The sequence below is a fragment of the Polistes canadensis genome, unplaced genomic scaffold (genome assembly GCF_001313835.1).
Source record: "Polistes canadensis isolate GaletaPanama2010 unplaced genomic scaffold, ASM131383v1 scaffold_267, whole genome shotgun sequence".
NCBI lineage: Eukaryota > Metazoa > Arthropoda > Insecta > Hymenoptera > Vespidae > Polistes > Polistes canadensis.
The window spans coordinates 76,655-89,980 of NW_014569814.1; the positions used below are offsets into that span (position 1 = coordinate 76,655).

The 13,326-nt window shown below is 27.4% G+C and overlaps 2 protein-coding genes across 4 annotated transcripts; one reads left to right on the forward strand and one right to left on the reverse strand.

Moving 5' to 3' along the window:
* Nucleotides 1-212: 212 nt before the first annotated feature.
* On the reverse strand, nucleotides 213-3,609 carry LOC106790885 (serine/threonine-protein kinase polo). The gene is made up of 7 exons (XM_014756118.1): nucleotides 3,334-3,609; nucleotides 2,466-2,690; nucleotides 2,161-2,378; nucleotides 1,785-2,080; nucleotides 1,415-1,708; nucleotides 637-1,037; nucleotides 213-440 (listed from the first exon to the last, which is right to left on the reverse strand). Exons 1-7 carry the CDS (start codon nucleotides 3,424-3,426, stop codon nucleotides 246-248), a joined length of 1,722 nt encoding a protein of 573 aa, XP_014611604.1. The 5' UTR covers nucleotides 3,427-3,609; the 3' UTR covers nucleotides 213-245.
* A 618-nt stretch (nucleotides 3,610-4,227) lies between these two features.
* LOC106790892 (collagen alpha-1(I) chain-like) lies at nucleotides 4,228-11,711 on the forward strand. Of its 3 annotated transcripts, XR_001382132.1 has the most exons (11): nucleotides 4,228-4,338; nucleotides 4,541-4,648; nucleotides 4,769-4,906; nucleotides 5,101-5,313; nucleotides 5,387-5,572; nucleotides 5,656-5,824; nucleotides 5,909-6,023; nucleotides 6,226-6,366; nucleotides 6,803-6,844; nucleotides 11,215-11,331; nucleotides 11,648-11,711. XR_001382132.1 is itself a non-coding variant. In XM_014756132.1 (10 exons), the coding sequence occupies exons 2-10, from the start codon at nucleotides 4,554-4,556 to the stop codon at nucleotides 11,217-11,219; spliced, it is 1,104 nt and encodes a 367-aa protein (XP_014611618.1). In that variant the 5' UTR covers nucleotides 4,228-4,338; nucleotides 4,541-4,553; the 3' UTR covers nucleotides 11,220-11,365. The 3 variants fall into 3 exon arrangements, 2 of the variants coding, with proteins under 2 accessions (XP_014611618.1, XP_014611617.1); XM_014756132.1 differs by lacking the exon at nucleotides 11,648-11,711 and having other exon boundaries at nucleotides 11,215-11,365; XM_014756131.1 differs by lacking the exons at nucleotides 11,215-11,331; nucleotides 11,648-11,711 and adding an exon at nucleotides 7,734-8,602.
* The last annotated feature ends 1,615 nt before the right edge of the window (nucleotides 11,712-13,326 follow it).

Here is a 13,326-nt window from a genome sequence, read left to right on the forward strand (position 1 = left end):
CTGTTTTAACTGTTTTAAGTATTAAAAAAAAAAATTCTTATCAAATTTTTATTATACGCCTATAAAAAAAAAAAAGAAAGACAGTAGAAAAAATAAAAAATAAAGACAATATAATATAAATTCGTAGTCTACTGTTTTTAAACCTAAGGTACAGATACACACTTAGTTGTGTGTGTGTTTTCAGGTTGAAATTAACGTATTTATCCGTTCTATATTCTTATATAATTTTATTCTAATGTAATATGTTATCGCTGAGAATTTGATAACATTAATGCAAGTTTTTCATATGCATATCCTAAATTTTTATAAAGACCTTTCGAACAACCATTTTCTTGGATAGTTTGAAATCTGTAAGTCTTAAAATTTTTATCTTGATCTATGTAAGTAACAGCAGCCATTAGAGGGCACATAATTATTTTTGTATGATCCAAGAAATTTATCTAAAAAAATAATGTTTAACGAAATAAATAAAACGAAATGAAATAAAAATTAATAATAATAATAACAATAATAATAATAATAATACTCAAAAAGTAATAATTAATATACAGAGAATTAATAAAATAGAGATTTCAAACTAATTAACTTGAAACAACAATTAAAATGAAATAATATCAAATAAAGCGATTAACTTACCTGTACCGTTCCGTTTGTTAATTGCATAACTACAGCAGTCTGTGTCCTAAACCATTGATGCATATAAGGTATTCTTGAAAGTGAGTCGCTTTGTTTAACAGCAATAGATCCACCTGCTTTCATTAAATGCTCGTTCATGTATTTTAAGAAAAAATTCATTAATTTCATTTTCTTGTCTAAAGAACTTGGAAAATCTTTAACAGTATAGTACAATTCATTTCCATCACGGTTTATATAATGGATATTGAAACCATTGGCCAGCATTATCAGTCTTGTGCCATCGTTAAACATTACACCTACTCCATCATCGGATAGTTGATATCCAAATCCATATTTATCTGAATAATCCACCCATTTACTAATCCATATTACTGGCTGGGCAGCTGGATCTGTCATTTCATCTATACAAATATATATTTCAAATAAGATTAAATTATATATATTGCGTAATATTGTAATAACATATAATAAAATATCTTAATAAATTATTATATAGATTAATTCAAGTTATATTATATGGAAATAGAATTTTGAAATTATTAATTATAAATTAACCCGTAGCATTACAATAAATTCAGCAGAAATTGAAGGGATGATTCAATTAATATAAGTTTCAACAGATGAAGGTAATTAATCTTATAATGTGAAAAGGAAAGGATATGCGTGCCTGAAGGTTCCATGGAGAGCTGGTATGGTCTTAGATATTCTGCATTAAGCAAAATTATTTGATTATTTTGCAAGTAAAATTCTGTTGTAAGATTTATATTTAAGTATATACCTGCAGAAGATGCTGTTTCGCTTGATGGCCTAGTTGCTAATACAACAGTTAATTGGTCTTTTAATGCATGTAACATTTTCTTTGTATCTAAATTTGATTTGTGCACATTATTAACATCTTCTGAAGGTTTTTTACGTGAAGGACTGTTCAGCATGCGAAACACATTATCATCTCCATCTCCACCAGCATTAAGATTCATTTCGGATAAAGGTTTACGTTGGTTATGCATTTCCAACATATCCAAACGTGGTGCCATTGTTAAACACGAAAGTGGCAAACTTGTTGGCAAATAACCTTTAAAATAGTATTAATGTATTAACACATGTACTATTTGTTTTTATAATATTAAATAGTTTAATGATTTAATTACCAGATGAAAAAAAGATATCTTTCATTAATTTAGATACAGGATGACGCTTTGAAGGTATTCCTTGTAGCATATTTGTAATCATGTTCATAGCAGGCTTACTGAGATGCGAAGGTGTCTTATACTGAACTTGTTTAATTCGATTATATGTTTCTCTCAAACTCGATGTTTCAAATGGAGGTTTACCAACGAGTAAAGTATACATTATACAACCTATACTCCACACATCAACTTCATAAGAATGTCCTGCTTTAGTTAAAATTTCTGGAGCAATATAATTTGGCGTTCCACACAGTGTTCTAAATAAAATTTACATGTTATTTTCATTTAAGTAGAATCATATTATGACACATTATCAATAATAATTTTCAATAATTACTTTTTACGCTCTCCATCATGTTCCAATCGTGTTGCCAATCCAAAGTCACCTATTTTAACTTGTAGTTCATCATTTAAGAATAAATTACCTAACTTCAGATCTCTATGTATTATTCTATTTTGATGTAAATAGTGTACGCCGTCTAAAATTTGTTTCATATAATACCTAGTTTCACATTCTGAAAGTGCTTTTCTACGTTTATGCAACTCCATCATTGACTAAAAAATAATAAAATAATTTTTAAAGATATACAATTAATTTATATAAAATGACATTAAAAATATAATATAATTCTTTTAACTTACTCTTTTACGACAAAGCTCAAGAATAATATAAATGTTTTGCGCATCATCAAAAAATCCATAAAATCCAACAATGTTTCTGTGATTTAAACTTTGATGTATTGTAATTTCTTGTGTCATTTTTTCTCTTTGATTACTCTTTGTCATTATCGATTTGGATACAATCTTTCCGGCAAAAACATGATGAGATTTTGATTCTCTGATTTCATAGCATCTAGCAAAACCACCCTTCAAACATCAAAAAAAAATAAATATATATGTTGTAAATCAATAATATCTTTCTATTCCTTATAAATATATATTTGATTGATCTCTCCTAATACCAATAAAAATGAATTTTTTATCACCGTGTTTTATAAATACACTTTATAATTTCAACACAAAATTTATCGACTACTATTTTAATTAATATTAATTTCAAAACATTAAAAAATACGAATTCAAGCCAATTGAATAAAAATTTGAATTCATACACATAAAAGAACATGAAACTTTCCTAAACATATATCTATATGCTTATCAACAGGTAGTAGTTACAACTTACTATTATCATTTACAATATAATTAATATCAAATATAATGATTCATCAGAATACACTAATTAAGCTAAGAGATGATTCATCAGAATACATTGTTGAAAAATAATAATAGGAATATAGCAAATTAAGATATATATTAATTAATGATTATTGACTAAATAATGCATATTAATCTAACAAAAGAAAAGAAAGTTATGAAAAGAATGTTTAAAAAAAAAAAGATATGACATTAGAATATATAAAATGTATTTATTAAAAACATAATTAAAAATATTTTCACATCTTTCATTAGATACATGCAGTTCTTATGGTGGAAAAAGAGATTGACTTACCTTACCAAAGAAACGACCTTTAAGATAACTTTTACCATTACTAGAATCGTGTATAACATCGGGGATAATGCACTCCTTTTCGTCTTTTGACATTTTTATGCTTTTTCAGATATTTTATGTCGATAACAATATATTACGAAAATAAATGTCTTAATGTTAAAGACGCTATTACATACGTTACAGTCTATAGGAGAAGCTATACTTCCTGGCACGAAATACCTTCCTAGAAAATTTAAACCGCTGTTTTCGTATAGCGGAAGGCAAGCAACGGATTCTAATGTTTAAATCAAAAGATATATGACCAATCGCGTTAAGCTTACTTGTCATGTGACTTAACCCGAAACCAAACAAAATCGAATAAAGGGGATTTACAGAGTATTTTTCCAAAGTAATTAGTGGTGCTACCTGTCGTCCAAAAGGATATACTACGCACTTTATATTTGTACGATGTGTGTATATATATATATGTATATGCATATACATCATGGTTTACACTAAACATTTAGATAGAAATTAATAACAATTATGCTTTTGTTATATTGTAATAATTTGTTATTAAAAAATGAAATAATTTACATCTATTACGATAACTCTTCGTGAGTTTCAAATGAAGAATTATTTCTATGAATTTAAAGAAAGAACCAATCTGGACATACCTAGGAGTCGAGAGTAGTATAATTATAGTACTCTTATCTATACTTATAATTACATAATAAAAAGTATAATATAATCATTAAGTTTATATCTTAACATATATTTATTAATGGATAAAAAATATAGGAAATGGGATATAAAAAATGATTAAATAATAATTATTATTAAATGACGTTAATGAAAATGCTGCATGTATCTTGTATATCCGGCAAAATTGAAACGCCAATTTGACTGGTATGTGTGGTCGATGAATCTTTTTCCGGCAGCCGGCGTCCATTTTCCTCTCTGCTTGTCTGTAGTTGGCGCGTTTCTTATTTATGAAAGCTTTGATATTAAATTAATATAAAAAGAGTAAGTATTTTAATAATAAAATTTATAGCAATTGCATGATTAAATCGGTTAATAATTTATATCGATATTTATTTATTATCGATTAGTGATGAAGTAATGAATACTCAATGTTTTATTGGTTTCGTGTCTTTTTGAATGGCGTCTGTATTGTAATTATTTTCTCTTAAAATTTTTTAACCCAAAATTTCAATTATTATTTTAGTTATTAAAATATAATGGAAGGTGCTCCAAGTGGCAGGGGCGGATTTAAGGGTCGTGGAGGTCCTGGTGGTCCGATGAGAGGACGTGGTGGTTTTGGAGATAGAGGAAGGTAAATTTTAACTTTAATTAAATTCTTGCATTTAACAAACCTAAACTATACTTGTAAGAATCAATGAAAATTCCTTAACTTGCATGTACATTTTTGTTAATTTTTGTATTTTTATACTAGGGGTGGTCCTCCAAGAGGAGGTAGTATGATGCGAGGAGGTCGTGGTAGTGGACCTGGTGGTGGAATGAGATGCGGTCCACCTGGTATCAGAGGTAGAGGAGGTCCTCCTGGTAGAGGTGGACGTGGTCATTTTCCAGGGTAATTTCAATCAAAATTTCTCTGTTAAAATAATATAAATATAGAATATTTAATAGTTAACGTACCATGTATATGACTAGTGAATTGATCGGTTTTAAATTTTGAATTAAATTTCTACGTTCAATATTAACTGTTTGAGTGCCAAGTGTGCTCATTGTTTTACTAAGGTAATTAATGTGAGATATTGTTTTTAGTGGTCCTCCAGAACCAGGAATGGCTGGTGGTCCCGGTGGTGGACCTCCACCTCCAGGTTTAGGTGGTCCTCCAAGAGGAGGAAGCAGAGGAGGAGGAAGCAGCGGTTTCCGTGGTAGAGGTAGAGGAGATTTTGGTAGAGGAGACAGTCGTACTCCAAATAGTAGTTTCCGTGGACGTGGTGGTATGGACAGAGGAAGTCGTGGTAGTTCAAGGTAAATTATAATGATTTTTTATTATTATATATTCTATAATTCTTATTGTTAATATTAGTATAATTTTTAACAGAGTTGGTTCGAGTAGAGGTGGTCCGGGTGGAAGAGGAAGTTTTGGAGATCGTTCTAGTAGGGGAGGCAGGGGTGCACCAACAAAAAGAGGTGGTGGCCCACCAGGTGCAAGTGGTCCTTCAAAGAGACCAAGATTTGATCAACCATCCTCACAACCATCTAATGGCTATGCAACCCAAGCTCCAAAGTAAGAATTTATGGTTTTTAAGAAATATCAAATATTATAAAATATAATTAATAAATAACATGAGTTTATTATTTATGATATAGTCAAGGCGGATATGGTGCTGCTGGAAATGCCTATGGTGGTGGCCAACAACAAGCACCGCAACAGCAACCAGTAGGATATGGTGGAGGTTATGGATCTCAACAGGGTTATGCACAGTCATATCAAGGATATGAAAGCTATCAACAGCCACCTGATTATGCACAAGCTGCGGTAATAAATATGTTTTTATTTAGAATATTATCATAAATATGCAATAATGAAAATATAAACATTATGTGTTTTAATTATACACAGGGTTATCCTCCATCTGCACCACCTGATAATAGGTACGGAGGAGCTCCTGCTGTTCCAGCAACTGGAGCTTTTAATACTGGTGATCCTTATAGTTATGGCAAAGCTCCACCCTCAGGTTAATATGAATATGCTTTTCTATGTACATATATGTACTATTTTTATAGTTAATCAATTTCTGTATTATTTATGAATCTCATATGTCGCATGAAAGTTTCTTTTAATTTATTAATTTTGAAAATTAATCCTAAGACTTTTGTATACTGATTAAGATACAGTCGCTTTTAATTGTATATTAATATTAAACAATGTCTGCACAGCTAGTTACCAGCAGGAGGCAGTAGCAGCTGCAGTGGCAGGAGGTGGGGGTCCAGGTTATGCTCCTGCTAACCCATATGATGACAGATCTTCTAATGCTACCACCATGATCAACCGGGGTGGTTATTCAACACAACCTTATGGTTAGTTGTTTTGTTTAATTATAATATTATTTTTTTATATTTTTTTTTAATACATTGAATGTGCCAGTTCTCATATTGTTTATCTACAACAAAACAGATACTTTAATTTAGAATTGTTATAATAGTTTTTGCATACAAACGTTGTAAGCGTATTCTATGCTCAAAAATAAGAAAAAATGTTATATAAACATAGGTCATTTACAGCTTTATTCGAAAGTTATAACATATATTATACAACTACTTAAATGTGCTATTCAAAATGTTCCCACCTACACGAATACAAGTTTGACACCACTGTAGTATGGTGTTTATGGCATGGCGAATTTCTTGTTAATTTCTGCAACTGCATTCCTAATTCGTTCTACCATAACATCTAGTGTATGATACACAATAAAAATCTTTACAAGATTTAAATTTATATTTTGTGTGTTTACAGATTATCCAAATCAGGATGGAGTGTACGGCAAACAGGATTATGGTAAGTACTAGTTAAATTGTAAAAACGTCGTATTTTAGAGAAAAAAAGAATTATAGTCTACAAGATTCAATTATTTTATTACAAAATAGATAGAAACTTAGACTAAAAATGAATAGGAATAGGAACATTGCGAAATTTATATTAGAAAAAAAATACTTTAAAAGGTATAAGATATTAATTATGGAAAGAATGTATAATGAATTAATTGATATTCATGGAGATTTGAATAAATATACGAAAGCAATATATAACTACTTAGCTAATCATTTTTCTTAAAGCAATAAAAGACCATAGAAATTTTAGTAAATTTCATAAATCTGATTAATAATCAATGATAGAAAAGTTGCATACAATTTGATGAAGTAGTAATGCGTATGTATATTTTCTTTTATTAATCAATTATGATAATAAAAGTGCTAAGCATGAGAACATCAGGCAAATCAAATAGAAATGATTTAATATAAATTAGGTGCCAATTGGTAGATCCTTAGTTATTAGAGAAGATATTGCATATTAAGTCATAATAATAAAAGACATTGTTTCTTCAAATTAATATTATATTAACAAATATTTCCTAATATGGTAAAATAACAAAGAATTATTGCGCATGCACAGAGAATATAAATGATAAATTAAGATATCTTATTTAGGACTAAAAGATGATGAACAAATAATAGAAAAATTAATCGCTGATACATTCTTTAGTAGTATATACTGCTTCTTATGGTATACATAAATAAATATAGGCTTATTATTCATTTATTTGGTGTGTATATATATATATATATATATATACATATACATATAACGATAAAAATATTAAATATTGAATCAAATCTAAAGTTATACTTTCAAAGTGATTGAATGGAAGAGCTATGGTTGTTTGCAGGTGGCAGTGCTGGTTACCAAAACGCGCAGTCTCAGCGACGATATTAAATATTATATATACTATTTAATTATAACCGTCAAATTCATTTTGCAAATTGAAACTATGTTTAACATATGAATTAGTTGAATATCGATGATTTATTAATTGGAAGTATACTAGCATGAAATTTGACAGCAGTAAAGTGGATATATTTTATAGGTATAAGAATCTTATCTGCGTTAAAATGATGGAAAGCATTTCAAAATAAATGTTTTTTCTAATGGAAATGATAAAAATGCGCAAGTTAAACAAAAAGTTGTTCAATTATATGATCTAAAAGTTGAAATGACAAAAGCGTTTTATACTTGACTAGCAGTATATAGTATCTACTATGTCACGTTTCGCTTATACAATTTTATAGGATTAAGTTTAGTTGCTGTACAGTCTTCTTCACTCACTTTGCGTATTGTAAAATAAAATCAGTTGATAAATTCATTGTAACTGTAAGGAGAATGACGTCAAGTTTCCTTTTTTTGCGATAGATTAATTTTTTCTATTTTAAAAATATACATTTCAATACACAAATTAAAATTTAGAAACAGAACGTTTAATTCATGTTATGTGTAAATCTATAATTCTCATAGTGTATTCTTTTCTTTTATTTCGAATAATTGAAATAACCATAATTTTTATTAGTCCATTATAATTAATTGATAATAAATGCGATTCTTTTTAATTATGGAGTGTCTTAACAATTAAAGAAAAATATAAATAAATAAATAAAATGTTTAAATTTTATGTACGAATTTTAGGTTGATACATCTTGATTTTGATTAATGATCTTAATGAATTTGTAAGAACTTATTAATCTCTATTAAAAATGATTAGAAGAAAACAACAAATTAGTATCGTTTATCATAGAAAAAAGATTCAGTGCTGAATTAATTTTTACACCTATAAATAATACAAATTAAGATGTAATTAAAATAATGTCACACTGGCAGAGACAATCAAGGCACAAATAGTGATAAGAAAAGTTAAGAAAACAAAAGAAAGCTTTTAAAAAAAATTTCAAAAAAGGCAAAGGAGTGTGACTTCCTGTGATATTTGTGCATGCAAATTAGACAAATTTGTCCCAGCCAATTGTGTCTCTCTCTATATATATACATATATACATATATATATATATATATATTAAGATTTTGAAAAAGAAAGAAAAGTTTTATATTTATGTTTTATTTATTATATCAAACACAATAATTTTATCTGCTATTAAACTCTATCAAAAATTTTATTATCATATACATATATATGTCTATATGTATATATAAATTATAAATATCATTTTCATAGTAGTAGTATTGATTCAATATTGTATGCAATAGAAGAAACATTGAAATGGAGAGAAACAAAAAAATATCGTGTAAAAAACGCAAATACTTTCATATTTATTATCTCCTCACCTTCGACACAAGAGAATTTGGATGAAAGAAAATGAGAAAAGCTAGTGATGAAATGAAAACCAGCATCTGCCCTAGGAAATCATCAAAACGAATAAATTGGGCACCAGGTGTACACATTTAAATGTCCCCAGCTCAAAAGAGCAGCATATAGATGTACAAATAACGTAGGTATGAGCTTTTGTTAAAAATGATATTAGATATATTAATCACTATTATTATTTGGTAATAATAGTAGTAATAATAATAATCGTAATATAATAGTATATATATATATATATTATAATAATAATAATAATAATAATATAATAATCATCATTGTCATAATAATAATCTGTAAAAGTATTACTTTTTATTGTAGAGATCAGTTCAAAATGATTTCTTTTTTCACCACAAAATGAGATTCACTATAAGCGCACATATATAAAATAATAATAATAATAACAAATAATAGGCATATCAAGATCTTGACAAAAACTAAGTTTATTTCACAGGCGTAACAACAACCTGAGAAACTTAGGAAACAGAATGAAAGAATGAGAATACCTTCCTTCCATTACCACCGAGGAGATACCAATTCTGATTTAAAAAGAAAATAAATAAGTAAATAAAAAAACATATCAAATGATGATTAAACAGTCAAATAATAATTTGTCAAATGATACAGGTATTATTGTATTTAAAATTGCATTCAATGACGTTAGCGATTCGTTATTTAGATTTTTGGGTATCATAATATATAAATATACTTATGCATATAATATACATACATATTTATATATATATATATATAGAGTCCTTATTTAATTTAGTAATTGCTAGAAATTTAAATCACAAAACAAAGTAAGGATATAGCTTCGGCACATATCATTTTTCGTTTTACATTAATATTTCTCGAAATATGTAGAATATAAATTAGCTATATATATATATAGCTAGTTTATATTTAAATGTAGCACATTTTTGGCAATTTCGATATAATGATGAAAAATTTGAACAATAAAAGAAAAAATGCCAAAATTTTTTAACGACACTTAATGTGCACTGTAATCATTTATAAATATTAGAAAAGCAAAGCAAAAATCAAACAAACAAATGCTCGAGTAAACTGCAATCCAAGCTGAGGTGAGTAAATATAAATAAATATCTATCAATTTTTGTGCAGAAATACAATATTATCATTGAGTGATCTTTCCCGAAGGAGAGTTTAATGTCGAACGAGTGCATACAAATTAATTTTAAAAAAGAAAATCGATTTAAAATACTTGCATCTATCGAGTGTAAAGTGGAGCAATAAAATATTAATAGGCTTATAGAAATGAAATGAAGTGAAGAGAAGATAAAGAAAGAGAGAGAAGGAGAGAGAGAAATAGAGGAGAGAAAAAAAAGATCTTTTGCATTGTTGCATAAAAACATTTTACTTTGCATTAAAAGAAAATATAGCATATAATTGTGTGTATAAATAATACATACATACATACATATATATCTATATATATGTATATATATATGTATCGCTTTATACACACGATATCTGCAGACTAGCATGTAAAAATTATTAGCTAGGGGACTATAATTATGATCTTAATTTTGACTAAATGGAATTATTATGATATCATTTTTTTTACTAATAAAAAAAATTAATTAATTAATTACTTAAAAAAATATTGCATAAAAGAAAAGAAGAAGAATCTTATAAATCATTACGATTTCCAAGAGAAATACGAGAGAGTAGGGAAGGAAACATCGATAAAAAGTTGATCAATGTATTGTTTATTAAAACATTGACAACATATATGAGACACTTAAAAAATGAACTAATTGTAAGTGAATAACACAATGATTCTTCAAATAACGATTAAGAAAGCGCAATATAATGTTCTGTTAAAGTGATAAGAAAATTCTTCATTCTTTCTAGATATATTATATGATCATGCATATACATATACATATATATATATATAAATATAAATATATAAATATTATTTTCATTGTTTTATAAATTTTTTATTTTTCTAATTTCATTATTATTAATTCTTTAGGTTGATAGCAGCTATGCTAAGTACAACATTGGTGGACCTGAGTGCAACAATCGTGTCAACTGCCACATGACTGGCATCAACGTCAATGACCTTATCTACATAAGGTTTCTGGAGATGGTAAGTTTTATTTAAAAAAAAAAGGGACTCTTCCTATAGGAAGGTATTAATATATATAATATATCTAATTTTTTTTGTTAAATATAAAAAGAACTATATTTTTATGAAACAAACGGTGTGTCATTCATTTTATAATTTATTTTTAAGACTATGTTAAAAAATAATACAAAAATTATAATTCACAGTTATTTTTTTTCTATATATTTTTATATAGAAAGGTGTTTAATAAAAAATATATAACATATAATAATAGAGTGGGGAATATAAAATATATAAATATTTTTTTTTTTACTTAACACCTTTCGATTCTTGCTAGCAAAAATGAAGAGGAACATTCTTGGAATTCACAAAGGATGGATTTAATGATGAAAATTTGACAATAAGATACGCGTTGAAAATTCGTGAAATTTATTAAGTGCTCGGTAAGCATGGAGAAAGGCTGAATTAAATAACTAGTAGTGTTAAACTTAACGTTCCGTCTCGTCAAACGTAAATTGTTCCAGATAAAGAGTGTATCTTCTTATCTTGTATTTCTTCCTACACAGTCAGTTGACGCGTGAGAAACTTCATTACGTGGTTAAACACGTGAAACCTATGATGATATATCAAGTACGTCATTAACGAAACATTTTTGTTGATAATGAGTCATTCATTTTGTCTCATAAAAAGTCTAACAGTTCCTATCTTAGATCGAATCAATTTCGAATATATCCTTAAAATTAATATATATGTGTATTATTGTTTCGCATTTGACTTCGGCTCAGGGGATTGCAATTTTGCATCTTCGATAAATATGTGGATACGAGGTTTTAATATACATTCCTTTGATAATAACAAATTTATTTCCAAGGGCAACGATGGTGGATATTAAGATTTTTAGGATGCGTTAATTGTGTCTACTCATTGACGAATCCACCCTCGTAAGTTCTTGAAAGAAAGTGTTAGTATTTTAGGGTAGAGTAAACATAGATAACATTTTATATAAACAATAAGTTAATGCGACGTTCTCACGAGATGTCACCATGGAGCACTAAATACCTTTTATGGGAGAATTTTAAGCGGTCTTTTATTTCGGAAAATTCGTCAGAAGCATCCAAGAGCTTGTATCGCGAGTATCGAATAATAATTCGGTCTGACATAAGTTCGTTCAGTTTTATTTTTTCGCACATTTTGTTTTGTATAAATATTTGTTAATTATTGCAATGAAATAAAATACTTACACCCTTAAAATAAAAAGAAATTTTATGGAAATAATAATCTCAAACAGGGGGGCTCTTATTTCGAAGAAGATGACTTTCCTGGTAAGAAATTTTGTATAAGTAAATATGCCCGCAAAATTTAGTATTTGAAAATTTGATATTATTAACTTTCCATAATGTTTAATATTTTAATTCGATTAATATAATCATTATAGAATACTATAACCAACATATTAGTATTTTATCGTCGAATTTAATATTTACAAAGAAGTCTTTAATGAAAGGTAATGAGTAATTTAATTGAGTTCACAATTCGTACGTAAGAGACTTGTCATTGTGCAATAATGTATAGAAGATAATTAATCAATGTTTTACAGTTGTTTAAACATAAGTTATCATTGGTCAACATAAAAATTAATTTTTATACAAATATACTAAATGGTAATATAATATTGTTAAACGCAATAATATGATAATACATATATATTATAAATATATATTATTTATTATATATTTTTATATTATATATATATATATATATACTATAGAGTTAATAGGTATATTAATATTTATCAAATTTTCTACCTAAACTATACGTGACACCACAAGAAAATAATTGAACTCTCTTTGTTCGTGATCTCTCGTATCATTTATTATATAATTAATGCAATTCAGCTGTGCTTATACATGTTCCAGGAAAGGTCCTACAATATGAAACTTTATCATGAACTGTATATTATCATTATCATTGACGAAGATTCAATTTTTATTCGGCCTCAAGGAGCAAAATATTACT